Genomic DNA, 24,765 nt, shown 5'->3' on the forward strand with positions numbered 1-24,765 from the left:
CCCCCGGGGATGCTGGCACACAACCATGGGGACGCTGGCACCACTTGTGAGGCCCTGCCACACCCTTGGGTGCCCGGGGAACCCCAATCACAGCCCCTGGGGACACCAGGACAGTGCTGGGAACCCCGGCGTGTCCCTCAGGGACACTGTCACTCCCCTGGAAACCTGGCACACCCCCAGGAACCCCGTAAGACGCCCCCTCATGAATCCCAGCACATCCTCTGGGGACACCGTCACATCTTGGGGACTCCACCACTACCCTGGGGACCCCGTCCCCCTGCTGGGGACCCACCACACCCACAACAACCTGGTCCCACCGGTGTCACTGGTGTCACCGGCCGGCTGCCATGAGCACCAGGCTCCCACCCCCTGGCCCGTGTCCCCTGCGTCCCCCCACCACTCAGCCCCACGCGCTCAGCACCCACACTGCACCTCTGTGTCACCGTGTCACCGGACCCCCCGTGTCACCGGACTGTCACCGGCGCTGGCTCAGCTGTCCTGCGGCCCCCGCGTAATGGCTGCTAATGAGGCCTCATTACCGCCGGACGGCAGACGAGCCCGGCCAGGCAGAGCAGCTAAAGATTAACCCAGGCCCCGCGGCCAGATGGTGCCGGATGCGTCCCAGGGCCGAGGAGCTGCGCTGCCTTTAGCCACCCCACGGGGACTTCGTGGGGCTGGGACGCGGGCAGGGGTGGCACGGGGTGGCCACGGCCACCAGTCCCAGCACGGCACAGAAGGGGACGTTGCCTGCCTGGTGCTGGCATGACAGCCTGCTGCCGTGTGTCCCATCGACACGGGACACCCCAAAAAAAACCCATGGGTGACCAGGTCATCACCAGTGGGGGCGACATCTCTTCTGTCACCCCGTGCCACCTCTGGCTGTGACATGGGGCAGGTGGGGACGACACCCCGCCGCAGCAAGGGACCTGGATGGCCCGGTCTGGCCTGGCTCCAGCTCCTCCAGGACGGTTTCTTTTAATTATTAATGTGGATGAAGGCACATTATTCCCCTGAGGGGCGGGGGGTGGGGGGCACCCTGCGGAGAAGGGTCGCCAGGGGGCAGATGTGGCTTCTCCAGAGGCTGCTGTGGGGCTGGGATGTGGGGAGCTGCCCCACGGCCCCCCAGCGCTGCCCCACATCCCAGAGCACCCTACGAGGCCCTGCGGTGCTGGGGGACGCTGGGGGGCGAGCATGGGGTGGGAGTGGGGGTGTCCCCATGCCCGATCAGCCCCGCAGCCCCCCCGGCACCGCCACAAGCACCCCGCAGCCCCCCGCTTCCCACCCCCCCGGCTTCCCCCCCCCAAAGACCTGCACCCCCCGACCCCTCTGAGCCCCCCCCCCCGGCACGGCACAGCCCGGCCCGGCCCCACCGCTCCGCAGCGAGCCCCACGGCCCCCGTGCCGCATCGCCCGGCCCGGCCCGGCTCGGCCCGGCTCGGCACGGCCCAGCCCAGCACGGCTCGGCTCCGGAGCGCCCTCCTTGCATCCCTCCGGGATGGCACCGGCCGCGGCTCCGCCCCGGTTCGGCCCGGCACGGCTCGGTTCGGGCTCAGGCCCGCTCGGATGCTCCCGGGACACCGCACTCACCCCCGGCCCCGCAGCGGCCGCCCGTCCTCCGCGGCGGGGGGCGGACCGCCGAGGCCCGGAGCCTCCCCCGGGCGTGGCGAGGGGGGGGGGCGACCTCCGGGGGTCACCCGTGCCAGGAGCCCTCCCCCTGGGTGTGTGTGTGTGTGTGTGTGTGTGTGTGTGTCCCGGCCTCCGCCATCCCCTGACCGACGCCCCCGCGCCCCCCCCCGGCTGCGCCCTGCCTCGGCTCCGCTCTGCCGCGGCCACCCCTCCGTGTCCCCCCCCCGGCGTGGTGTCACCTCCCTGTCCCCAAGCCCCCGCCCGTGTGTGTGTGCCCCCCCCCCCAGCTCCATTCATCCCTCACCCGGCCATTCATCCCCCCCCCTTCCTCCCCCCCCCCCCGCTGTCATTCAGCTGCTCAGCACCCACCCGTCCGTCTGTCCGTCCAGCACCATCTGGCCCCCCTCCGCCCATCCATCGTCCACCCATTCACCCCAACTTCTGTCCCGCTGCTCAGCCGTCCCCCGATGTCACTGCCCCCCCCGGCCATCCCCAGCACCTCCTGTCTGCCCTTCCCTCCCCACCCGTCCGTCTGTCCATCCGCCTTCTGTCCATCCTCCACCCCAATCCCTCGTTGACCGTCCCTACCCACCCGCCACCCCATTGCCACCCTGTCCCCGTCCCTAGGCCTTATAGGGTCACTAGGGCCTGTCCCCATGTCCCCACGCCATGTCCCCACGGGTGGGCGCCCACGGGTGCCCCCACCCCACCCCACGCACCCCCAGCACCCTACAGGCACGCATAGGGCCTATAGGACGGGGACAACCCTCGGCGCAACGGGGTGCCCGGCTCCCTGTGGGACTGGAGAGGCCGTGGGGGCTGCGCCGGGGAATTTGGGTGGGGGGACACAATTCGGGGGGGGGGACACACAATTAGGGGGGGGGACAGCGAGCGGATGGCAGCCCCTGAGTCAGCCCCGTGCCGCCCGCGACGCCCACCGCTCCCCGCCAGCGTCTGTCTCTCCAGCTTGTGATATTTCGCTCGCCGGGAGCCGCGCCGGAGACGGCACCGCAAACACGGCGGGTGCCAGATTGTGCCGCCGCAGCCTGGCACGGCCACGCGTGCCCCTCCCCACCCGTGGGGCCGCTGTCACCCCACGCCGGGAGGGGGGGATGCACGCGGGACACCCTGGTGGCGCAGGAGCCACCCAACCCCGGCGGCCTCGCCGAGGCTGGCACCGCGGACAGCGCCCGCTCCGGCACCGCGGACAGCGCCACGGTCCCGCGTGGGCGTGGGGACAGAGCGGGGCCACCTCCCGAGCCCCCCCCCCCCGGCTGTCCCCCTGTGTCCCGTGCTCAGGACGTCCCCTCCGACCTCCCCAGGACCCTCGTGGGCTCCACGGGACCCCCGCGGCGAGTCCCCAAATCCCGGGGAGGCTCCTCTGTGGTGCGCCCCTCCCGACCCCACTCTCTCTGCACCCACTCGCGAGTCCCCGCGTCCCGAGTGGGCCCCCCCCAGGTCCCACACCCCCAGCGGGCACTGCCCACCCTCTGCTCTCCCCCCTTGTCCCCGCGCGTCCCCCTTTTGTCCCCTTTTGTCCCCCGCGGGTGGGCGCCACCCCCGTGGGTGTGCGCGCCCCCCGTGGCGCCCCCCCCCCCCCCGAGGCGGAACGGGACGGCCCGGCCCGGCCGGGGAAGGGTTAAACGGCGGGGGGCGGAGCGGGGCCGCCCCGGATAAGGCGCGGCACCGGGCACGGCTCAGCCCCTCCGGGAGCCGCGGGGAGAACCGAGCCCAGCCGTGCCCGCCCGTGCCCAGCCGTGCCCACCCGTGCCATGCCCCGGGGCGGCGGCGGCGCTGGTGGCGGTGGTCGCTCCCGGCGGCGTAACGGGGGGTAAGGGGGGGCGCGCAGCCCCCCCCCCGGTCCCGGCCATGAGCACCCGTGCACCGGGCAGTGCCTGAGCGCCCGCTCCCGGTCCCGGCCGCCCCCACCATGCTGCCCCCCGACGGCTCGGGACCTGCCCCAAGGTAGGCGTGGGGCGGGCCGGGGGCAGGGACCCGCCGCGGGGGGGGCCGCACGGCCCGGCTCGGGGGTGCCCCGGGACCCCCCCGACCCCCCCCTCCCGCTGGCTGCGGGGACGTCGGGGGGGCGCGGCCCAGGATTTTGGGGAACCCCGAGGTTCGGGGGGTGAGCCCCGAGCGCGCGGCTCGGGGCGGGGGGGCCCGGGGTGAGCGGGGAGCCCGGGGGCACCCAAAGGTGCCCGGGGTGCGCCGCGGGTGCCGTGCGCCCCCCCCCCCCCCCCGGGGTGCGCGCTGTGGGTGCGAGGAGCACCCCGGGGTGCGTCCCCTCGGCTGGGAGCTTTCGGGGGGGAGCCGGGGGGGACCGGGGGCACGCCGATAAGGGCGCGGGGCGCATTTAGGGCGCGGGGCCGGCCGGACCCCTGAGACTCCTACAGCCCCCCCGCGGCACCTCGGGGACGCGGGTACCCCGCGGGTGGGTGCCCGGGGGGGGGGCGCCGGGGTCGGGGAAGGGAAGCGGGACGGGGGGGTGGGTTGGGGGGGGGGGGGGGGGGAGCGTTTGGCACGGGGAGCGGTGCCCGGGAGCCGGTGACTTCAGCGCTAAACTGAGTCAGCCCGCGGCGAGGGGGAGTGACAGATGGGGCGCGGGAGGGGGGCGCCGGGGGGGCGCACGCCGGCACGGGGCGCCGGAGGAGGGGGGCGGCGCCGAGCAGCTGCGCCGGACGCCTCCTCGTCGTCGTCCCCCCCCCTCTCCGTGTACCGGGGGGGGCGCGCGCACACACACACACACACAGAGCCGCCTCCCATCCCCCGGTGAAGGCAGCTCCGCGCTTTCCCCCCCCCACCCCCAAAAAAGAAAACTCCCCCCCCCCCCCCCCCCCCACCCCCCCACCTCTCCGGGCCCGGGGCCAGGCCGCGGGGCTGAATTATGGATGAGGCTCTCGGGTTGCACCCGGGGGGGGGGGGGGGACCGATATGGGGGACGAGGGGGGGGGGGGGGACACGGGGGCGCAAACGCACCCGGAGCGGCAGCGACGCGTGTCACCGGTGCGCGCGTCAGCCCGCGCCCACGCGTGCCTTGCCCCGCACGTGGCCGCGGCACGCGTGCACGTGGCGCCGCCCTGCCGCCGGGGGCGCGCATGGGGGGCATCACCCCCCGGGGGGGGTCAGACCCCGCGGGACCGGGGTCACGGAGGGGGTGTGAGGACGGTGAGGGGCGCCCCGAGGACTCCTTGGAGCGCCCGGCCCCCTGGGGTGCCCCGGGGTGTGGGGTGGGCATGGAGGTTCTTATGGGAACGTGAGCCTGGGTATGGCCCTAGGAGCTCCTGGGGCAGCGGGGCTGTGTGGGGTGGATGTGGGGCTCTTGGGGTGCGTGATCCTATAAAACGGTCGTGGGCACAGCCCCAGGAGCTCCTACGGGATCTCGGCCCTATGGGATGTGCATGGCCCTACAGGGCTCCTAGGGGAGCGTGGCCATGCGGGGTGGACACGGCCATGGAGAGTTCCTTGAGTGCACGACCCAAGGATGAGCATGGCCATATGGGGTGGGCATGGCCATGGAGAGTGCCTTGGGCGCATGACCCAAGGCTGGGCATGGCCGTATGGGATGAGCTTGGCCATATGGGATGAGCACAGCCGTGTGGGGTGGGCACGGCCCCATGGAGCTCCTAGGGCCAGAGAGAGACCGGTGGCAGCCCGCGCCCTGGGGTGCTCCTGGGGGTGCCCTCCACGGGGTGCCGTGGGGTGCTCAGGGCGCTGCGCGGGGCAGCGGGTGTGCGGGGCTGGGCTGGGGGCTTCGGGGCGCTGCCCCAGGCCGTGCCCCCGGGCTGATGCCCCACTGTGCCCGCAGGCGGGCGCCTGGCGGCCCTGCTGCTGGTGGTGCTGGCGTGGGTGCCCGGCGGGGCACCCGCCTGCCCTGCGCTCTGCACGTGCTACGTCTCGCCGCCCACCGTCAGCTGCCAGGCCAACAACTTCTCCTCGGTGCCCGCGGGGCTCCCGCCCGGCGCCCGCCGCCTCTTCCTGCAGAACAACGTCATCAGGGCGCTGCGGGCGGGCACCTTCGGGCCCAGCACCGTCACCCTCTGGCTCTACTCCAACAACATCTCCTCCATCCAGCCGGGCACCTTCCGCCACCTGCCCGCCCTCGAGGAGCTCGACCTGGGTGACAACCCTCACCTCCGCGTCCTGGCGCCCGACACCTTCCACGGCCTCCGGCGCCTCCAGGCCCTGCACCTCTACCGGTGCCAGCTGGCCAGCCTGCCCAGCGGCATCTTCCGTGGCCTCCACAGCCTCCAGTACCTCTACCTGCAGGAGAACGGGCTGCTCTACCTCCAGGTCCGCCTCGGCTCGGGCAGGGGCCTGGGGCAGCACCGCTGGAGGTGGCCCCGTGGGGCAGGGGGGAGGGGGTTGGCCGTGGGGGGGGCGTTGGAGCAGGGTGGTGGGGGAAGCTTGTAGGGCACGGGGCCTTCTCCTGGGTGCCCACGGGGCAGGGTGGTAGGTGGTGCTCGGGGTGTGGGGACAGGGTGTGAGGTGGAGTCGTGGGACGTGGAAGAGGGCTCGTGGTGATACCCATGGAGCAAGGACAGGGGAGAGGGTGATGGTTGGTGTCTGAAGGGTGGGGATGTGGGACAACGATGAGGGATGCCCGTGGGGCAGGGACATGGAGATGAGGGATGTCCAATGTCCATGGATCAGGAACCTGGGGCGGGGAGATGAGGGGTGCCCGTGGGGCAAGGAGATGAGGGGTGCCCGTGAGGCAGGGACACGGGGCAGGGGTCTGAGTGATGCCCACGGAGCACGGACAGGTGACACCCACGGGGTCAGGATGGGAGGAGGTCAAGGTGATGCGCGATGCCCGTGGGGCCGGGGCAGGGCCGGTGGCCCCCCAGGATGCCCCCCACCCACGTCCCCTCTCCCCGCCCCGCAGGATGACCTCTTCGCCGACCTGGCCAACCTGAGCCACCTCTTCCTGCACGGGAACCGGGTGCGGGCGCTGTCGGAGGGCGTCTTTCGGGGGCTGCCCAGCCTGGACCGCCTGCTGCTGCACGCCAACCGCCTGGTCGCCGTGCACCGCCGCGCCTTCCGCGGCCTGTCGCGCCTCACCATCCTCTACCTGTTCAACAACAGCCTGGCGGCGCTGCCCGGGGACCCGCTGGCCGCCCTGCCCGCCCTGCAGTTCCTGCGCCTCAACGCCAACCCCTGGGCCTGCGACTGCCGCGCGCGCCCGCTCTGGGCCTGGTTCCGCCGCACCCGCGTCTCCAGCTCGCCCGTGCCCTGCGCCAGCCCCCCGCACCGCCGCGGCACCGACCTGCGCCACCTGCGGCCCCAAGACTTCGACGCCTGCCCCGAGGAGGATGAGGAGGAGGAGGAGGAGGAGGAGGAGGAGGAGGAGAAGGACGAGGGGGGTGGTGGTGGTGGTGCGGTGGCCGTAGTGGGCACCCCCGGGCGGGCGCTGGGCCGCCCCGGCACCCTGCCTGCTGCGCCGCCCTCCGCCTTCTACCGCGACGGGCTGCCCCCCCATGACCTGCGGGGGTCCCAGCCCCGGCCACCCCCCCCGTCCCGTGACTCCCGTGGCCCCCCCGGGGACGACGTCCCCTTGGCTGCGGCCCCGCGCCTGGCCCCTGCCCTCCTGTCCCTGCTGGCCCTGCTCCTGCCTGACCTCTGAGCCCACCCTTCGGGGGGGGCTCGGCCCCATTTGGGGGGCATCCGGACCCCTCCTCATCCCTGGGGGGGTCCCCCTGGGTTTCCCTGAGCTGCTGGGGGCACCTGGAGCGGGGGGGGTCCCCAGGACTCGGCCCTCCACCCGCCCTGAACGAAAAGACCCCCCCCGCAGGCACTGAGCGGTTGGGAATTATTTATTAAAAATGGTCTTATTTTGGGAGCCTGGGGCCCGGCTGGCTGCGGCGCTGCCTTTCCAGGTCACGGCGCGCTCTCTGCTCGTGAAATATTGATGGCCCCGGCACCGCCGCCGGCCCGCAGGGCGCCACAGCGCACGCACGGCTCGCTGCGGCACAGCACGGACGGACAGACAGACGGGGTTGGGACTGGCCGCCCCTCTTCTGGGGTCTCTCTGGGCCCGGGTTCCTCTCTGGGGGTTTCCTCTCCCGGTTTCTTGTCCCAGTTTCCCCGTGTAGGTGTCCGTCACCCGGCCCAGCCCTGCGTGTGTGTGTTCGGGTGTCTGCCCCCAAAGTGTCCCCGTTGGTGTTTTGGGGTTGTCCCTGTCCAGGTGTGGGTGTATCAGGGTTATTTCTGTCCAGGTGTGGTGTTTTGGGGTTGTCCCTGTCCAGATGCCCCTCTCTGCCTGCCCTATTTCCCTGCGTGTCCCCGCAGGGTCTTTCCTAGCCATCCCCTGCTGTTCCCCCCCCCCCCCCCCCCCCAAGCACTTGGGGGCTGGCAGCGACCCGTCCCCACCCTGCAGGGGATTACGAGGGGCTCAGCCCGGCTCTGCCTAATCCCAGGGATTACACGGGTGGGGCTGGGGGCGCACCGGGTGCCCCCCTCAAGGACACAGCACTGGGGGACACCACAGGGGGGGGGAACGCCCAGACAGACCCCCAGCTGGACGTGGGGGCACAGACCCCCGACAAAACACCGCAGGGTGGGTTTGGGGGGCGAGGCGAGCAGCCAGCTGGCCCCAAGGCCTCCAGTTTATTGACGGGGGAAGGGGGGGGGGACACAGAGGGGGGGGTCAGGCGGTGCCCGTGCCCTGCTGCATGCGCTTGAGGAGCTCCTCGTCCTGCAGCGACAGCTCTGTCAGCTTCTTGCCCATCCTCTCGTGGACGTCCAGGTACTTGGCTACGCAGCGGTCCAGGCACACGCTCTCGCCCTTCGACAGCTCCGGGTCCTTGTAGTGGGGGGGCACGCACTTGCGGTGGCACGCCTGCGTCATCCTGCGCGGCACCGCGCTGTCACAGCCCCGACACGCACCCCAACACACCCAGGCACCCCCTGTGCCCCCCCCGCACCCTCTGTGTCCCCTAACTCTGACACCCCCTGGAGCCTCTGACACCCCCAAAGGCCTCCCCCAGATACGGGCAATTCCACAGTGGCCCCTCTATGCCCCCCCCATTCCCCAGGCACCCCCAGTGTCCCCTAAATCACCCCCCGAGACCCCCAAACCCCCTCAGCCCCCCCATTCCCCAGCCCCCCCCAAGACCCCCCCAGACTCTGCAGTTCCTCCAGGACCCCCAGCTCCCCCAGAACCCTCCCCAGCCCCCCCAGTTTCCCCCCACCATGTTCCCAGCCCCCCCATTCCCCAGGCACCCCCAGCGTCCCCTAAATCGCCCCCCTCCCCCCCCAAAGACCCCCAAGACCCTCCCAGCCCCTCTAGTTCCTCCAGCCTCCCCAGTTCCCTCCCAGCTCCCCCCCCATTCCCCAGGCACCCCCAGTGTCCCCTAACTCGGGCCTCCCAGCCCCCTCAGCCCCCAAGCCCCCCCCCAGCCCCCTTCAGGCACCCCTCAGCCCCCCAGGACCCCCCCAAGACGCCCAGCTCCCCAGCCCCCTAGCTCCTCCAGCCCCCCCCAGCCCCCCCCATTCCCCAGACCCCCCCAAGACCCCCAGATCTCTGCAGCCCCCAGGCCCCCAGGCTCCCCCAGGCTCCCCCAGCTCCCCCCGGCTCCCCCAGCCCCCCCCCAGGCCCCCCAGCCCCCGCTGCCCGCACCGGCTGTACATGTCGGCCATCATGTCCACCTCCAGCTCCGCCGCCAGCTGCTGGGCCCGCAGCGGGTCCATGGCGGCCCCCGGCGGGAAGCGGCCGCCGCACGCGCTTCCGCCCGCCCGCCGCCCCGCCCCGCCCCGCCGCCGCTCGCCGCCAATAGGAGCCGGGAGGGGCGGGACCGGCGCGCGGCCCAGCCAATGAGAGGGCGGGAATCGAGGGGCGGGGCGCGGGGGAGGCGAAGCGGGAGGGGAGGGGCGCTGCCCGCCCTCAGCCCCGGGGGCGGGGCCAGCGCTCGGCCCGCGCGTGTGGCGGGGGTCCCGCATGGGGCCGGGTCCCCCGTGTCGCCCCTATCCTTCCGTGTCCCCAATGTCGCCTATGTCCCCGGTGTTCCCACATGTCCCCACGTGTTCCCCATGTCCCCCAGTGTGCCCCCAATGTCCCCCATGTCCCCTAATGTCCCTCAATGTCCCCTCATGTCCCCTATGTCCCTCAACGTCCCCTCATGTCCCCCGTGTCCCCCAATGTCCCCCCCATGTCTCCCCTTGCATCTGTGTCCCCAATGTCCCACCGCGTTCTCCTGTGTCCCCCCTGCCCCCCTGTGCCCCTCCGTGTCCCCCCCAGTGTCCCCCCCATGTGTCCCCCATGTCCCCCATGCGCCTGTGCGCTCCATGTCCCCCTGTGTCCCCTCATGTGTTCGTGGTCCCCATGTCCCCCCAAGCCCCCACATCTGTGACCCCCCCATGTCCCCCATGTGCCCCATATCCCCCCTGCACCCATTGTCCTTGTGTCCCCCCGTGCCCCCCACATGCCTGTGTCCCCCCGTGTCCCATTATGCGCCTCCTGTCCCCATGTCCCCATGTCCCCATGTCCCCCACATGCCATTTCCCCCCGACCCTCCCCGACCCCATGGGGGTACCGCTGTCCCCGTGTGTCCCCATTGTCCCCCCCGTTTGGCCATCCTGCTGCCACCCACGCGTCCGTGTCCCCTCCTTGCCCGTCCCACAGCGTGTCCCCTGCTCCCCCCGGCCCCGCTGACTGAAGGCGGCACCTGCGGTGCTCAAATAGCACCAGGGGCCGGGACAGGGCTGGGGAGGCTGGGACGGAGCCCGGAGGACGGTGAGAGCGGCTGGGGGGGGATACGGGGCAGGGGGCTGGGGGCCGGGGGAGCTGGGGGGGCAACGGGGGCGTTGGGAAGTGGGGAAGGGGATGGGGAGCAGAATTGGGATGGAGTGAGGGTGAGGACATGGGGAGGCCGAGGGGAGGCCGGGATGGGGAATGGGGAGAGGATCAGGGCAGGTGGGAGGGGGACGGGATGGGATTTGGGATGGGGGGGTTGGGGGGGGGGAAGAGGGTCTGGGAGAAGGAGCATTGGGGTGGGGGAAAGCCCAGGATGGGGGGAGGCAGGGGGGGTGAGGCTGCCAGTGCAGAAACTGTGGGCAGTGGGGACAAGGGGAGGCTGGGGGCAGGGGCTGGGGGGACACAGCCAGCCCCCCGGTGACAGCCCTGCGGCCCTACAGCAGCAGCATGGAGCCCCAGCGAGCCCCCCCAGGAGACCCTGTCCCCGGAGACCCCAGCCCCACCGCCCCCATTATGGGGGACCCCACGCAGCCACCCGGGGGGACGGCAGAGGCTGGGGGAGAGGCGGGGGGGGAGGCTGCAAAGGGTGCCGGGGGAGAGGCCAAGGGAGGGGAGGACGGTGGGGGTGAGGCCAAGGTGGAAGCAGCGAAGGATACTGGGGGTGAGGCCAAGGGAGCAGAAGATGTTGGGGGTGAGGCCAAGGCGGAGGCAGCAAAGGATACTGGGGGTGAGGCCAAGGGAGCAGAAGATGTCGGGGGTGAGGCCAAGGCGGAGGCAGCAAAGGATACTGGGGGTGAGGCCAAGGGAGCAGAAGATGTCGGGGGTGAGGCCAAGGCGGAGGCAGCAAAGGATACTGGGGGTGAGGCCAAGGGAGCAGAAGATGTTGGGGGTGAGGCCAAGGCGGAGGCAGCAAAGGACACTGGGGGTGAGGCCAAGGGAGCAGAAGATGTCGGGGGTGAGGCCAAGGCAGAGGCAGCAAAGGACACCGGGAGTGAGGCTGAGGGGGGGACAGCAAAGGGTGCTGGGGGTGAGGCCAAGGCAACGGAGGCTGCTAGGGATGAGGGCGAGGTGGAGGCTGCGAAAGGTGCCGGGAGCGAGTCCGAGGCAACAAAGGATGCCGGGAGGGAGGCCGAGGGAGCGGAGGCTGCGGGGGGCAAGGCCGATGGGGAGGCAGCGGAGAAGGCTGTGAAGGATCCTCCAGCGGCAGAGGCTGCTGGGGGCAAGGCCGAGGCGGAGGCCAGGGGCCTGGAGGAGGCCACGCCACAGGAGAAGGCTGAGCCGGTGGCAGCAGGCGGCCCCCGGGGCCGGCAGGTGAGAGGGGACACGATTGGGGTGGCACGGGCAGGGACAGGGGGGTGGCATGGGGCAGGGACATCGGGGTGGCACGGGAGGGCGGCTGAGCTGCAGTGGGACAGCAGGGGGACAGGAGGATGGGGGGACAGGGCCCGGGCAGGACACGGTGCCACGTCCCGCTGCCACCCCTCCTGTGTCCGCAGGCCCGACAGGAGCCCACCTGGCTACAGGACGAGGAGGACGAGCTGTGGCCCGAGTTCCCCCCGTGCTCACCCACCACAGAGGGGGCCGCCAGCCCCACGTCCCCCCTCTCTCCCTCATCCCCTGTGTCGCCCATGTCCCCTACGTCTCCCCTGTCCCCTGTGTCCCCCACATCCCCCACAGGTAAGGGCCGTACTGGGCAGGGACACTGGAGTCCCCTATAGATCCCCTATAGATGCCCACATCCCCTCCCTGTAGGGTCTCCTCTGTCCCCAGCCCAGGGATGCCCCTCAGTCTGGGATCCCCCACCCAAGGGTGCCCCCAGGGGGTGTCCCCATGCCTCGCACCCCCACCCACCCCACTGACCCCTCTGATTTCCCCTGCAGCTGGTGCTGAGGGCTCGGGAGGCAGCGAGAGGTGAGAGACAGTGGGTGGGACCCCAAAACCCAGCTGTCCCCACGGGTGCCACCCCATCCCCATAGGTGGCACCCCAGTGGTGCCCCTGTCCCCACGCACGGTGGCCACACCTGTGTCCCCAGGGGTGCGTCCCCAGGGGGGCCGCGGGACCGGGCGCCCCCCAGGGTGGTGGCCGTGGGGCGGCCACGGGCGAGTGCCAAGGCACAGGGGCGCAGCGCCATCCTGGAGAAGTTTGGAGGGTGAGTAGGGCCGGGGGGGGGGGGGGGGGCAAGGGGCAATGGGGGCACAATGGGGTGGCCGGGGGGGAGCGGGGTGCACAAAGTAGTCGGGGAGGGAACGGTGTCGTCATGGGGCAACGGGGGGACGTGGGACAGCAGGGGACACTGTGGGGGCACGGGGCGAGGGGGGACACTGGGGTAAGGAGGTGGGCACGGGGCAGGATGGGGTGGGTAGGATGGAGGTGGGCATGGGGCAGGATACAGGGGACGTGGGGCACGGGGTGGGGGGCCCCTGGGGAAGGGCCCCGTGAGGGAAACGAACTCGCGGGGGACACCGGGCGCTGCCCCACGGAGCGGGTCGGCCACAGGGCAGCCAAGGGCCCGGCCCCGCACCTGAAGCGCCCGGGGGGCGCCGGCTCGGTGAAGGCCATGCTGCTGGAGTGGTGCCGCGCCAGGACCCGCGGCTACCAGGTGAGGGCGGCGGGGCGGGGGGACGGGGGGGCTGCCGGCACCCTGACCCCCCGCTGCCCACCCAGCACGTGGACATCCAGAACTTCTCGGGGAGCTGGGGCAACGGCCTGGCCTTCTGCGCCCTCGTCCACAGCTTCTTCCCCGACGCCTTCGACTACAGCGGCCTGGAGCCACACGACCGCCGGCACAACTTCACCCTGGCCTTCGCCACCGCAGAGTGAGTGCATCCCCGTCCCCATCTCCATCCCTGTCCCCTCCGGACAGTGATATTTGGCCCCATGGGGAGGTTCAGGTTGGAAATGAGGAGACATTTCTTCTCAGAAAGAGCGGTCAGGCGTTGGGACGGGTTGCCCAGGGAGGTGGTGGAGTCACCGTCCCCGGGGGTGTTCAAGGAGAGGTTGGACGTGGTGCTTGGGGACATGGGTCAGTGGGGGATATTGGTGGTAGGGGGTGGTTGGGCCAGATGATCTTGGAGGGCTTTTCCAACCCTAATGACTCTGGTTCTGTGATTTTAGGGCGCAGGCCGACTGCGCCCCGCTGCTGGACGTGGAGGACATGCTGCGGCTGGCAGTGCCCGATGCCAAGTGCGTCTACACCTACGTGCAGGAGCTGTATCGCAGCCTGGTGGCCAAGGGGCTGGTGAAGACCAAGAAGCGCTGAGCCCCCTCCCCGGCCCCCAGCACCCACCCCGCTCCCCACCCCAGCGCTTCGTCCCCCCGCGTGGATCCCCGGCAGTAAAGGTTTGCAGTGCCCGGCCTTGTCTCTTTTTCTGGGGGACCCCATCGTGTTGAAGGCTCATGGGGATGAAGCGGGAGCAGCAATAAATTAATTACTTTATGTATGGAGTGTGGGGACCCATAGCGCACCAAGGTGGGGGCAATGTCCAGGCCCTGGGGGGGCTCAGAACGGGGCTGGGGTCCTGAGCTCAGCTCAGGACCCGGGAGGCTCGGGCCGCGGTTCCGCATGGCCACGGGTGTGTTCCTCTGCACGTCGCCAGAAGATTTCAGGCTGCTCGCTCAGCTCACGGGCCAGCCCCAGACGCATCACCCGCTCCGTGTCAGGGCTGTCCAGCAGCAGCAGCAGGTCCTGCAGCACTGCAGGGGGTACACGGGGGGAGTCAGCACCCGGACCCACCGCACCCTGGCACCCCCAGCCCCCGGCACCCACCGTGGACGGCGCGGGTGGTGGCCTGCCAGTGGTCAGGGGACGTGAGGGGCTGGCAGACGTGGCCATCCTCATCCACGCCGGGGTGGTAGATGCTGGTCAGGAGCCTGGCGTGGGGGGGGGCCAGCGGGTGGTGTGGGGAGAAGGCCAGCTCGAAGCGGAAGGCGCCCGTGTTGTAGGGGGGGTTGTTCTGATGCACAAAGGGGGGTGTCTCAGCCCCCCAGTGCCGCCCAGGCACAGAGGGGATCCCCCTGGGATAGCCCCCACGGAGCATCCGCAGCCCTGTGGCCCCCATGGGGGGTAGGGAACCCCACCCAGAGCCCCCTGGGTTCTGCACGGTGTCCCCAGGGGAAGCCCCCCGCCAGTGCTTCCCACAATACACCCCTCCCATGTCCCCAGGGACCTCTGTGCACCCCCAGGACCCCTGGGAACCCCATGCACCCATGGCCCCCCTGTGCACTGAGCACACCTCATGCCCCTGTGTCCCCCCCCAGGACCTCCCCTGTATCCTCCCCACCCCCAGAACCCCCTGTCCCCAGGACCCCCTTGTGACACCCCCTACTCCCAGGGCATCCCCCCCAAGACCCCCTCAGACGTCCCCCACCCCCAGGACCCCCCATAACCCCCCCACGCCAGGACCCCCCGCAGCTCCCCCCGCTCACAGGCAGCAGCAGCCCCCTCCAGCACAGCACGTCGCCCCCCAGCAGATGCAGATCGCGGACCCCCCTCCACTGCCGCGCCTCCTCCAGCTCCTGCGGGGGGGGGGGGGCGAGATAAGGGGCGGGGTCACCCCCGGTACACGCCCCGTCGGGGAAACGAAACTGGAAGTCGGCACCCCCCGGCACCCACCGGCACCCAGCGACACCTCCCGGCACCGGGACCCACTGACACCCCCCGGCACTGGGAACCTCCTGGCACTGCACCCACTGACACCCACTGGCACCCACCAGCACCCACCGACACCCTTTAGCACCCAGCGACACCCACCAGCACCGGCACCCACCGGTGCCGACACCCACCAGCACCCACTGACACCCACCGACACCAACACCCACCGGCACCGGGATCCCCCCCGCGCCCTCACCTCGGGGCCAGCACCCCCACCAGTGCCACCAGCATCCCCCCACGACCCCTGCCCCCAAATACCAACCCCCTGCACCCCCCCGCATCCCAGTACCGGGACCCCCGCCCCATTAGGGTGGGCACCCACCAGACCACCCCCTATGCCCCCACCCACCACCGCGAGTCTCCGGCTCATGGCCATCGAGTGCCCAGTGCCTGGTGCCCGGTGTCCCTTCGAGCTCCTTGGGGTGGGACCCACCCGAGGCCACCCCCCTCAGGGGCGGGGCAGGAGGCTCCAACCCCTCCCTGAACATGGAGGTCAGGGGGGGCACCTGGGGGCAATAGGGGTGGGGGCCTTGAGGCAGGAGCCCCCAGAGCCCCCAGAGCACTTAGCAGCTCTCTACGGGGCAAGGAATCCCCCCCTGGGCACCCCTAAAGGGGCTACGAGGCCCCTACACCACCTGGAGAGATGCGGGGGGGGGGGGGGCACAGCACCCAGACCTCCCTACAAGTCTGCTGTGGACACGGAGAGGGAGCTCGATCCTGAGCCTGAGTGGGCAGAATGCCCCATGTCACTGCAGGGGCCATGGAGGGGGGCAGTTGGGTGGCTAGACTGTCCCTTGGCACCACAAGGGGCATAAAGAGGGGGCAGTTGGGTGGCTAGAACACCACAGGGGTCATAGAGAAGGGGCAGTTGGGTGGCTAGACAGCCCCTTGGCACCACAAGGGTCATAAAGACGGGGCAGTTGAGTGGCTAGAACACCACAGGGGTCATAGAGAAGGGGCAGTTGGGTGGCTAGACTGTCCTTTGTCACCACAAGTGGCATAAAGACGGGGCAGTTGAGTGGCTAGACAGCCCCTGGTCACCTCAGGGGTCATAGAGAAGGGGCAGTTGAGTGGCTAGGCTGCCCTACCCCACCTCCCAACGAGTGCCTCCATGAGGGGGGCAGGTCCTCCAGCCGCCGCGGGGTGGGTCGGGCGATGCCGGGTCTGCACCTCTCACCGCGGGTGCCCCCGCCAAGCCCGGCCCCCAGCCCCCCCTGCACCCTCCCTCCGCCGGGGCTGATTTACGGGAAGCCTCCCCGGCCTCCCGCCCTCCTTAATCTTTAACCACGCGGGCCTGCGGGCGGCCAGTTCCCCCCTGCGCCCGGCCGGACACTCGGGGAGCACCCCGCCAGCACCCAGGTGGGACGGGGGACTGCCTCCTCCAACGCCCAGGGCTGGTGGGGGATGTTGGGCAGGGGGCACGAGGGGCTGGGGGTGCAAGGTTTGTGGGTACAGGTGGTGCAGGAACAGGGTACTGGGGTGAGAGGTGAGGGCATTGCCAAACGGGGGGGTGCCGGGGGCTGGAGTGGGGGCGCTGGGTGCCCTTACAAGCCTTGACCAGTGCTTGCCCACCAGGATGGCCACCGTGAAGTTCTGCCTGCCCCTGCTGTGGGTGGTGGCCGCAGCCACTGCCGCTGTAACCCCGGTAAGTGTGGCCCAGGGACGTGGGCTCCCCACCCCCGGGTGCCCCCCTGCCCACCCTCACCGGGGTCCCCGTGCCCAGGTCCCCACGCCGGAGGCTTCTTCCAGCACGCTGAGCCTGGTCACACTGCAGCCGGCACGGACGGTGTCCCCACGTCCTACCCCAGGCCCTCTGGGGGACATGGAGACGCCGTCCCCGACTGCGCCCAGCCCTGAGGAGGAGCCCATCCTGGATGTCACCCTCAAGGACAAGGAGCCCCTGGGAACCCAGGAGCCAGAGGCAGCACCCGAGGAGCCCGGGACCACTGCCAGCGGGAGCACAGCAGGACCTACGCCCGGGACCACCGAGGGTCCCTCTGGCACCCCGAGCACAAGTGCTCCGCCGTGCCCCGGCGACAAGGACCCCCCTGAGGCCTGCGGGGCACCCACGGGGGCACAGAGGGCAGCTGTGGCCGAGGCCCTGGGCACCTTCGCCGTGCGTTTCTACCGGCACATGGTGGAGACGGCCGAGCCCGGCGCCAACCTGCTCTTCTCCCCCCTCAACGTGGCCCTGGGGCTCTCGCACCTCTTGCTGGGTGAGGGGCTCCGTGGGGCACCGCCACCCAACCTGGCACCCACGGGTGCCACCATGGGTGCCCGCTGAGCCTCGCCATCGCCCACAGGTGCCCGGGGTGAGACCCAGGAGCGCCTGGCCGCCGTCCTGGGCTACCCGCCGGGGCTGGCATGCGTGCACGGAGCCCTGCAGCAGCTGGCCGCCGTGCCCGGGCTGCTGGCTGCCTCACAGATCTTCCACCACCCAGGTGAGCCGGGTGTCAGTGGGGGGAAGCCGTGGTGGGGGCAAACACAGGGACTGATGCGCCTCTCATGCAGACCTGTTCCTGCGGCCCCGCTTCTTGAACGAGTCGCTGCGCTTCTACGAGGCCCCGCCGCAGGTGCTGAGCGGCAACGAGAGCCTGGACCTGCAGCGCATCAACGCCTGGGTGCGCCAGGCCACCCACGGGCGCCTGCCCCAGCTGCTGGCCCAGCTGCCCCACGAGCCACGCCTGGTGCTGCTCAGCGCCGTCCACTTCCAGGGTATGCTGCTGCCGCCTGGGATCCACCCGGGATCCCCCCGGGGATCTGTCTGGGATTTGCCCTTGGGTTCCCTTGAGTTCCCTTGATTTGTCCTTGGGCTCCCTGGTTCCCTTGGTCCACCCTGGGATCCATCCCAGTTTCCAGCCCTTGCAGTCAGCCCAGCGCCCACCCTGGATCCCACCCGGCGTATGTCCTGGGATCTGTCCTCAAATCTGCCCCGGGGATCTGCCCAGGATCTGGTGCAGGGCTTGGACCGAGGGCACTCATGCAGCAGCTGCCCTGCTGGGACCCTCACCCCCGCACCCTGGAGACCCCCATCCCCACGACCCCCCCGTCCCCACGGGTCCCGTGTCCCCACAGCCCAGTGGCAGACGCCGTTCAAGGCCAAGCAGACGGTGCCGCTGCCCTTCCTGCGCCCCGGCCTCCCGCCCGTGCCCGTGCCCACCATGACCAGCAAGAAGTACCCCGTGGCCTCCTTCACCGACTCCCGCCTGCAGGTCCAGGTACCCACACCCCCCGACATCAATCTCATGGGACATCCGGGTGGGATGTCACCCCCGCGGTGACACGCGGGTCCGTCCCCCAGGTGGGGCGGCTGGACCTGAGCGAGGGGCTGAGCCTGGTGGTGCTGGTGCCGCGGGGAGCCCCGGAGGCGCTGGGGACCGTGGAGCGGGCGCTGGACCCCCCGACCTTCCTGGCGCTGCTGCAGAGGGCAGCCAGCACCCCAACGCGCGCCACTGCCATCGCCCTGCCCCGCATGCACCTCGACCTCACCATGGACGTAGTGTCCCTGGTCCACGACATGGGTAAGGCATCCCCCATCACCCGGCCCTATAGCACCCGGGAGGAGTCCCCGATGTCCCCTCTGTCCCAGGCGGCCCCAACAACCCCATGCCCTCAGCGTCCCCCACATCCCTTAGCGTCCCCCATTTTCTGCCATTGCCCCCGGTGTCCCCCCGTGTCCCCATGTCCCCCCGCGTCCCCCCCGTGTCCCCGCGGTGGTGCTGAGGCCGGGTGCTGCAGACTACGGGCTGTTCCTGGACGCGGAGCTGTGCGGGCTGGCGCGGGGCCCAGCGGTGGCGGTGGACGCGGCGCAGCACCGGGCCGTGCTGGCGCTGGACGAGGCCGGCGTGGAGGCGGCGGGCGCCATGGCCACCTCGGTGGCCCGCACGGCCCTGCTGCTGGAGGCTCTGCAGCCATTCCTCTTCGTCATCTGGGACCACGCCGGCGCCATCCCCCTCTTCATGGGGCGCCTCAGCGACCCCCAGCCCTGACACCTGCCTCATGGAGGCCCTTGCATGGCCCCCTCCTTCCTCCCCTCCCTTTCCTCCATCCCTCCTCTCCTCCCTCCTCCCTCCCCTCCTCTCCCTGCTTCTCTTCTCCCTCCTTCCATCCCTCTCTCCCCCTTCCCATCCCTCCCTCCCTTTTTCCTCCTTCCTTCCCTCCCTTCTTACCCCTTTCCTCCACTCCTCCCCTCCTCTCCTCCCTCCTTCCTTCTCTCCTCCCCTTCCCTCCCTCCTTCCCTTGTCCCTCCCTCTCTCCCTGCTTCCTCCTCTCCCTCCTTCCGTCCCTCTCTCCCCCTTCCCATCCCATCCCATCCCATCCCTCCCTTCTTACCCCTTCCCATCCCTCCCTCCCACTCCTTCCCCCTTCATCCCCCCCCCACCTCTCCCAGCCCCCTGGGGTGCCGCAGAGCCCCTGGCCCCCAGCCACCCCGTAAGCTCCGGGCCTGGGGCCCCAATAAATGCTCTGACCCCTTGCAGGGCTCCTGTTGGAGGGGGGAAGGCAGCCCGGGGGGGCTATTAGGCTATTTGGGGTGGCAAATGGGGGGGCTATCGCCACCAACACGTCCGGGGGAGCGCTGAGCACGTGCCAGGTGTCCCCCAGGAGGGCCGGGGCTAAGCGAGGGGAGAGCAGCAGTGCCGGGGGGGTGACACCTGGCACCTTCCTATAAAAAAAAAAAAGCTTTTATTCCCCTAAAAAAGCTGCCCGCAGCCCCCCTGTGCTGGTGATGGGCCCTGTGCTCCCCCGGCGGGTGGCACGGGCCGCCACGGGGTGCCCCCACCACAGGGCACCAAGAAGGTGCGGAGTGGGGGGGACACCGTGCCAGCACCCCGGCGCCAGGGCCCCCCCAGTGCAGGTGCTGCGGGGTGCCCCCGCCGTGCCGTCAGTCCCAGCCGTTCTCCTTCACCATGTGCGACGTCTCGATGATGAACTTCCCCTCCTTGTACTTCTGGCTGCTCTCGAAGGCCTGCTCCTGGGGGGAGGGCAGCCTGAGACCCCCCCCCAGCCCGGCTCCCCTGCGGCTCGGGAGGGCCCGGGTCACCCCGAGCACATGTTGAGGGTTTGGGGTGCCAGGGGCAACGCCCACCCCGCACGTTTTGGGGTGCTGGGGGTGTGCCGGGGTGCCCACGCTACGGCTTTGGGATGCGGGGGGCAGTGCCCACCCCGAAGATTTGGGATCCTGGGGGTGCCAGGACACGGGACAACTCACGTATTTCCAGCCCAGGGTGGTTTTGCAGCTCTCGCAGAAGATGTCGGCCACCGAGTGGAGCCCGGTGAGCAGCAGCCGCTGCTCGGCCGGGCCGCAGCCCACGTTAACCCTGCGCAAAACCAGGAGCCGTGGGCACGCCGGGGGCGTCCCCCCCGTCCCCTGCGCCCTTCAGGACAAACCAGAGCCCTGGGGGGACAGCCTGGCCCCGGGGACACCCCCCGGCACGCTGGGGGCCCCGCGGTACTCACACGGAGTTGAAGAGGTAGGCACGGCCATGGCTGCCCTGGAAGGACTGCGGGGACACGGCACCAGTCACCAGCGGGGCCACCCCCAGCCCCACCGTGCCACCCAGGGGCACTGCCACGGGGGGGGGACACCCACGGGGGGGTACGGTGACCTCCAGGGGGTCAGAGCAAGGATCCCTGCCACCCCAGGGACAGCACTGCGGGCGGGAGGGGGGGCACTTGGTGCCCTGGGGACGCTGGGGTGCAGTGCTCACCATGACGGGGGCACCGTGGAGGGGTAAGGGGCATCGTGGGGACACTTGTCACCCCGGGGACACCACAGAATGGATGCCCACCACCCCGGGGACCCCACGCGGGTGTGCACATCACCCCGGGGACCCACAAAATGGACGCCCAGCACCCCGGGGACACTCGCTATATACCAGGGCCCCCCCAGGGGAGGATGCTCGCTGTCTCAGGGCCCCGGGGGGGACATTTAGGGGGGGGACGGGACATGGGCGCAGCGTGGGGGGGCACCTTGGAGATGAGCTCCTCGTGCCTGGCCAGGTGTGCCCGGCAGTGGACGCAGCTGTAGGTGCGGTGTGAGCGGGGCAGGTAGCTGTGGAAGGTCCGGGGGGGCAGGCAGGCGGCGGGGGGCAGGTGGCGGCGGGACGGTGGCGGTGGCACGGAGGATGGCAGGGCCCCGGGGGGCCGGGGGGGCGCGGGGGGCACCGTGCACCCCCCGCAGAGCCGCTCGCAGGGGAAGCAGCGCAGCAGGGTGCTGAGAGCCGTCTTTCCTCCCGCACCGGGGCCCCCCCAGGGGAGAAGGGGCTGGAAATGGGGGGGGGGGGGGCGACCTGCAAAGGGGAGAAAAGTGAGGAGGGGGCAGCGCTGTGACCCCCCCTCAAGTGTCTGGGGGGGGGCAGTCCCCGGTGTGCCCCCCCTGGGGACATGGGGGTTGGGGGGGTCGGGGGGATGGGGAGGTCCGGGGTGGTTTGGGGGGGTCTGAGGGGGTCTGAGGGGGCTGGGGGGGTCCGTGGGGGTGCGGGGGGTCGGTGCCGCGCTCACCACCTGCCGCTGTCCCCGCTGTCCCCGGTGTCGCCGTCCCCGGTGCCGGCACCGGGCGGGAGAAGGGGGGTGGGGATGGAGGGGGGGGGGGAATGGGGGGAGCACCGCACGCCCGGGGACTGCATCACGGCACCGTGACTCATCCCCCACGTGACGTCACTGTGACGTCACCACCGTGACATCACCACCGTGATGTCACCGCCGTGATGTCACTGCTGTGATGTCACCCCCGAGGGGGCCACCGCAGAGACAGGGTGGCGGGTGTCACCTCGGGGTCCCCCCCCCCCCCCAGCCTCAGCTCCCCGCAGAGGGCCCCCCGGGGAGGGGCATGCAAATGAGATGCAAATGAGTTTGGTGCAGGGAGGGGAGGGCTGCGTGCGAGTGGCGTGCAAACACAAGGTGAATGGCGCCGGGGGAGCCATACGCTGATAGGTAGTCCCTGTCAGGACTAGAGACCCCCGGTGGGGGGGAGGGGGGCTATATGCTAATGAGAAGCTAATTAGTCGGGGGGGCAGAGCCCCGCTCCTTGAGGCAGGCCCGGACTACAACACCCAGGATGCCCCGCGCGGCTGCCATGGCAACGCCCCTCCCGGCGGGCTCCAGTGACCTCGCTTCCGGCACGTCCCGCGGCCCCAGCAGGGCGCCGGTAGGCGGGTGGGGGAGCGCCGCGGTGGGGGGGGCGGGACCCCAAACCGGGCGGGGGGACCGGGAGGGGCCCGGGGGCGCTGAGGGGGCCGGGGGGGCGGCGGGTGAGGGGCGAGGCGCCGGCGCCGCGTCCCCCCGGTGCGTCCCGTCAGGGCCGGCGCCAAGATGGCGGAGGACGGCGGCGAGGAGAAGAAGCAGGTGGCCAAGTTCGAGCTGGAGCGCGAGACGGAGCTGCGCTTCGAGGTGGAGGCCTCGCAGACGGTGCAGATGGAGCTGCTGACCGGCATGGCCGAGGTGTTCGGCACCGAGCTGACCCGCAACAAGAAGTTCACCTTCGACGCCGGCGCCAAGGTGGCCGTCTTCACCTGGCACGGCTGCACCGTGCAGCTCAGCGGGCGCACCGAGGTGGCCTACGTGTCCAAGGACACCCCCATGCTGCTCTACCTCAACACGCACACGGCCCTGGAGCAGATGCGGCGGCAGGCGGAGCGCGAGGACGAGCGGGGGCCCCGCGTCATGGTGGTGGGCCCCACGGACGTGGGCAAGTCCACCGTGTGCCGCCTGCTGCTCAACTACGCCGTGCGCCTGGGGCGCCGGCCCACCTTCGTGGAGCTGGACGTGGGCCAGGGCTCCGTCTCCATCCCCGGCACCATGGGCGCCCTCTACATCGAGCGGCCGGCGGACGTGGAGGAGGGGTTTTCCCTCCAGGCCCCGCTGGTCTACCACTTCGGCTCCACCACGCCTGGCACCAACATCAAGCTCTACAACAAGGTGAGCCCCTGGGACCTCGCCCCGCGGACAGCCCCGCCTGCAGCGGGGCAGGGGTTCCCTGCCTGCCTCCGTGAGTCTGGGGTCACCCGGTTGGTTTTGGTACCGTATAACACCACGTCTGTGCCCGGCTGAGCTGGGTGAGCCCTGACGCAGGGCTCGCCACGGGTGTCAGCTCGCAGCGAGGAGCCTGGCCCCGCCAGCTCTGTTAGGATTGAAGCTGCGCAGCTTCCTTGCCCTCTCTGCTGCCCCCAGCCAGGCTGTCTGTGAGCGGAGACCCCCCGGGCAGAAAGAGATCCCACAAAAACACGAAGAAGCCGATCTGAACTTGCAGTGTCCGGCTGCACCTGCTGCTTGGTGACAGTTGGAGGCCCCTGTTTGGCCCAGAGCCATCCTCAGCCCCGCTCTTGCCCTTGTCCCATCTGTGGGACACCAGGGAGCAGCTCGCCTGGTGTGGCTGAGCACCCTTAAGACCTCGTAACGTGTTGTAGGAGCGGCTCCAGCACTGAGCCTGACTGCTGACTGGGAGGATGGATTTCCCCCCAGGGGGCTGCCCGCAAGTCGGGCAGTGCTCCTGTGTCAGTAAATAAACCTGCCAAGCGCATTTAGGGACGTTGCTGATGGTCAGCGTGTCCCTAAGAACAGGGCAGGGCCTCGTGGTGTGGCCTCCTGCCGCTTTGGGAATAAAACCTCCTGCCCACCCCCCATCAGAATCGATGTGGTTTGGCTTGTGCGCCCCGGGAACGGGGCCCAAAGGTGATGGTGAGGGTTTTTTGGGGGGTGAATTTTGGGATGCTGAAGTAAAGGAGGTTATTTGGGATGATGCTGCGGGGAGCGAGGCGGGCGGGGGGAAGAGCCCAGCTCCCGCTGTGCCCCAAAACCTCTCCCCGTCTCCCCCGCAGATCACGTCCCGGCTGGCCGACGTCTTCAACCAGCGGTGCGAGGTGAACCGCCGCGCCTCGGTGAGCGGCTGCGTCATCAACACGTGCGGCTGGGTGAAGGGCTCGGGCTACCAGGCGCTGGTGCACGCCGCTTCCGCCTTCGAGGTGGACGTGGTGGTGGTGCTGGACCAGGAGCGGCTCTACAACGAGCTCAAGAGGGACCTGCCCCACTTCGTGCGCACCGTGCTGCTCCCCAAATCCGGCGGGGTGGTGGAGCGCTCCAAGGACTTCCGCCGCGAGTGCAGGGACGACCGCATCCGGGAGTACTTCTACGGCTTCCGGGGCTGCTTCTACCCGCACGCTTTCGACGTCAAGTTCTCCGACGTGAAGATCTACAAGGTGGGGGCCCCCACCATCCCGGACTCGTGCCTGCCCTTGGGGATGTCGCAGGAGGACAACCAGCTGAAGCTGGTGCCGGTGACGCCGGGCAGGGACATGGTGCACCACCTGCTGAGCGTCAGCATGGCCGACAGCGCCGACGACAACATCTCGGAGACCAGCGTGGCCGGCTTCATCGTGGTCACCGGCGTCGACCTGGAGCGCCAGGTCTTCACCGTGCTCTCGCCCGCGCCTCGCCCCCTGCCCAAGAACTTCCTCCTCATCATGGACATTCGCTTCATGGACCTCAAGTAGCGCCCGCGGGCCGGTGCGGGGGCGCGCGGGGGGCCGCGCCCCGCGTCCCGCGGGGGGCTCCCGGTGGCTGGGCGTCACCCGGGGGCCGCTGCGGCGGCTGTGCGCCGTGGCACCCGCGGGGTGAGCGGTGCCCGCCTCCCGCTTTTATACTTTTTGTAGCTTTTGTTATTAAATCCCTGCCTTTTGCTCTCCGGCTCCTGCTGCCTTCTGCCCCCGGCGGCGGGGAGGGCACCCCGGGGTGCTCAGGGCGAGCCCCCAGCCCCAGGACAACCACCCAAAACCGGGCTGTGTGTGGCTGGCGGACCCCTGGG

At 70.8% G+C, this 24,765-nt stretch overlaps 6 protein-coding genes across 10 annotated transcripts; 4 read left to right on the forward strand and 2 right to left on the reverse strand.

Moving 5' to 3' along the window:
• The first annotated feature begins 514 nt into the window (after window positions 1-514).
• RTN4RL2 (reticulon 4 receptor like 2) lies at window positions 515-7,458 on the forward strand. Its single transcript, XM_040558163.1, has 4 exons — window positions 515-566; window positions 3,462-3,590; window positions 5,431-5,915; window positions 6,508-7,458. Exons 1-4 carry the CDS (start codon window positions 515-517, stop codon window positions 7,243-7,245), a joined length of 1,404 nt encoding a protein of 467 aa, XP_040414097.1. The 3' UTR covers window positions 7,246-7,458.
• Window positions 7,459-8,179: 721 nt separating this feature from the next.
• On the reverse strand, window positions 8,180-9,384 carry TIMM10 (translocase of inner mitochondrial membrane 10). Its single transcript, XM_040558946.1, has 2 exons — window positions 9,241-9,384; window positions 8,180-8,470 (listed from the first exon to the last, which is right to left on the reverse strand). Exons 1-2 carry the CDS (start codon window positions 9,309-9,311, stop codon window positions 8,269-8,271), a joined length of 273 nt encoding a protein of 90 aa, XP_040414880.1. The 5' UTR covers window positions 9,312-9,384; the 3' UTR covers window positions 8,180-8,268.
• Window positions 9,385-10,827: 1,443 nt separating this feature from the next.
• Window positions 10,828-13,670, forward strand: SMTNL1 (smoothelin like 1). Its single transcript, XM_040558164.1, has 7 exons — window positions 10,828-11,625; window positions 11,811-11,991; window positions 12,195-12,225; window positions 12,348-12,464; window positions 12,812-12,914; window positions 12,980-13,131; window positions 13,430-13,670. The coding sequence occupies exons 1-7, from the start codon at window positions 10,828-10,830 to the stop codon at window positions 13,572-13,574; spliced, it is 1,527 nt and encodes a 508-aa protein (XP_040414098.1). The 3' UTR covers window positions 13,575-13,670.
• Window positions 13,671-13,730: 60 nt separating this feature from the next.
• Window positions 13,731-15,443, reverse strand: UBE2L6 (ubiquitin conjugating enzyme E2 L6). Of its 3 annotated transcripts, none has more exons than XM_040558943.1 (4): window positions 15,316-15,443; window positions 14,741-14,830; window positions 14,082-14,268; window positions 13,731-14,008 (listed from the first exon to the last, which is right to left on the reverse strand). In XM_040558943.1, exons 1-4 carry the CDS (start codon window positions 15,340-15,342, stop codon window positions 13,845-13,847), a joined length of 468 nt encoding a protein of 155 aa, XP_040414877.1. In that variant the 5' UTR covers window positions 15,343-15,443; the 3' UTR covers window positions 13,731-13,844. The 3 variants fall into 3 exon arrangements, with proteins under 3 accessions (XP_040414877.1, XP_040414876.1, XP_040414878.1); XM_040558942.1 differs by having other exon boundaries at window positions 15,289-15,357; XM_040558944.1 differs by lacking the exon at window positions 14,741-14,830 and having other exon boundaries at window positions 15,316-15,357.
• SERPING1 (serpin family G member 1) lies at window positions 14,876-19,438 on the forward strand. Of its 2 annotated transcripts, none has more exons than XM_040558929.1 (8): window positions 14,876-15,083; window positions 16,542-16,611; window positions 16,690-17,182; window positions 17,270-17,407; window positions 17,478-17,681; window positions 18,042-18,184; window positions 18,268-18,487; window positions 18,705-19,438. In XM_040558929.1, the coding sequence occupies exons 2-8, from the start codon at window positions 16,543-16,545 to the stop codon at window positions 18,953-18,955; spliced, it is 1,518 nt and encodes a 505-aa protein (XP_040414863.1). In that variant the 5' UTR covers window positions 14,876-15,083; window position 16,542; the 3' UTR covers window positions 18,956-19,438. The 2 variants fall into 2 exon arrangements, with proteins under 2 accessions (XP_040414863.1, XP_040414862.1); XM_040558928.1 differs by lacking the exon at window positions 14,876-15,083 and adding an exon at window positions 16,169-16,325.
• A 254-nt stretch (window positions 19,439-19,692) lies between these two features.
• CLP1 (cleavage factor polyribonucleotide kinase subunit 1) lies at window positions 19,693-24,641 on the forward strand. Of its 2 annotated transcripts, XM_040558930.1 has the most exons (5): window positions 19,693-19,937; window positions 20,175-20,283; window positions 20,423-20,437; window positions 22,265-22,883; window positions 23,783-24,641. In XM_040558930.1, exons 1-5 carry the CDS (start codon window positions 19,874-19,876, stop codon window positions 24,452-24,454), a joined length of 1,479 nt encoding a protein of 492 aa, XP_040414864.1. In that variant the 5' UTR covers window positions 19,693-19,873; the 3' UTR covers window positions 24,455-24,641. The 2 variants fall into 2 exon arrangements, with proteins under 2 accessions (XP_040414864.1, XP_040414865.1); XM_040558931.1 differs by lacking the exons at window positions 19,693-19,937; window positions 20,175-20,283; window positions 20,423-20,437 and adding an exon at window positions 21,992-22,113.
• The last annotated feature ends 124 nt before the right edge of the window (window positions 24,642-24,765 follow it).

The sequence above is a fragment of the Cygnus olor genome, chromosome 5, assembly GCF_009769625.2.
Source record: "Cygnus olor isolate bCygOlo1 chromosome 5, bCygOlo1.pri.v2, whole genome shotgun sequence".
In the NCBI taxonomy this organism is placed as follows: domain Eukaryota; kingdom Metazoa; phylum Chordata; class Aves; order Anseriformes; family Anatidae; genus Cygnus; species Cygnus olor.

Excerpts from the sequence above, each read along its gene's own strand:
- UBE2L6 (XM_040558942.1), bottom strand. The coding sequence starts at position 15,342 with ATGGCCATGAGCCGGAGACTCGCGGTGGTGGGTGGGGGCATAGGGGGT. Across the intron at positions 14,831-15,288 it reads GGGGCATAGGGGGTGGTCTG|GAGCTGGAGGAGGCGCGGCA; the intron begins GTGGGTGCCCAC and ends CCCCCCCCGCAG. Across the intron at positions 14,009-14,081 it reads CACCACCCGCGCCGTCCACG|TGCTGCAGGACCTGCTGCTG; the intron begins GTGGGTGCCGGG and ends TACCCCCTGCAG.
- TIMM10 (XM_040558946.1), bottom strand. The coding sequence starts at position 9,311 with ATGGACCCGCTGCGGGCCCAGCAGCTGGCGGCGGAGCTGGAGGTGGAC. Across the intron at positions 8,471-9,240 it reads ATGGCCGACATGTACAGCCG|GATGACGCAGGCGTGCCACC; the intron begins GTGCGGGCAGCG and ends GGTGCCGCGCAG.
- SMTNL1 (XM_040558164.1), top strand. The coding sequence starts at position 10,828 with ATGGGGGACCCCACGCAGCCACCCGGGGGGACGGCAGAGGCTGGGGGA. Across the intron at positions 11,992-12,194 it reads GTCCCCCACATCCCCCACAG|CTGGTGCTGAGGGCTCGGGA; the intron begins GTAAGGGCCGTA and ends TTTCCCCTGCAG. Across the intron at positions 12,915-12,979 it reads CCAGGACCCGCGGCTACCAG|CACGTGGACATCCAGAACTT; the intron begins GTGAGGGCGGCG and ends CTGCCCACCCAG.
- SERPING1 (XM_040558929.1), top strand. The coding sequence starts at position 16,543 with ATGGCCACCGTGAAGTTCTGCCTGCCCCTGCTGTGGGTGGTGGCCGCA. Across the intron at positions 16,612-16,689 it reads CCACTGCCGCTGTAACCCCG|GTCCCCACGCCGGAGGCTTC; the intron begins GTAAGTGTGGCC and ends CCCCGTGCCCAG. Across the intron at positions 17,682-18,041 it reads CAGCGCCGTCCACTTCCAGG|CCCAGTGGCAGACGCCGTTC; the intron begins GTATGCTGCTGC and ends GTGTCCCCACAG.
- RTN4RL2 (XM_040558163.1), top strand. The coding sequence starts at position 515 with ATGGCTGCTAATGAGGCCTCATTACCGCCGGACGGCAGACGAGCCCGG. Across the intron at positions 3,591-5,430 it reads GGCTCGGGACCTGCCCCAAG|GCGGGCGCCTGGCGGCCCTG; the intron begins GTAGGCGTGGGG and ends CTGTGCCCGCAG. Across the intron at positions 5,916-6,507 it reads ACGGGCTGCTCTACCTCCAG|GATGACCTCTTCGCCGACCT; the intron begins GTCCGCCTCGGC and ends CCCGCCCCGCAG.
- CLP1 (XM_040558930.1), top strand. The coding sequence starts at position 19,874 with ATGTGCGACGTCTCGATGATGAACTTCCCCTCCTTGTACTTCTGGCTG. Across the intron at positions 19,938-20,174 it reads GCTGCTCTCGAAGGCCTGCT|CGTATTTCCAGCCCAGGGTG; the intron begins CCTGGGGGGAGG and ends CGGGACAACTCA. Across the intron at positions 22,884-23,782 it reads ACATCAAGCTCTACAACAAG|ATCACGTCCCGGCTGGCCGA; the intron begins GTGAGCCCCTGG and ends TCTCCCCCGCAG.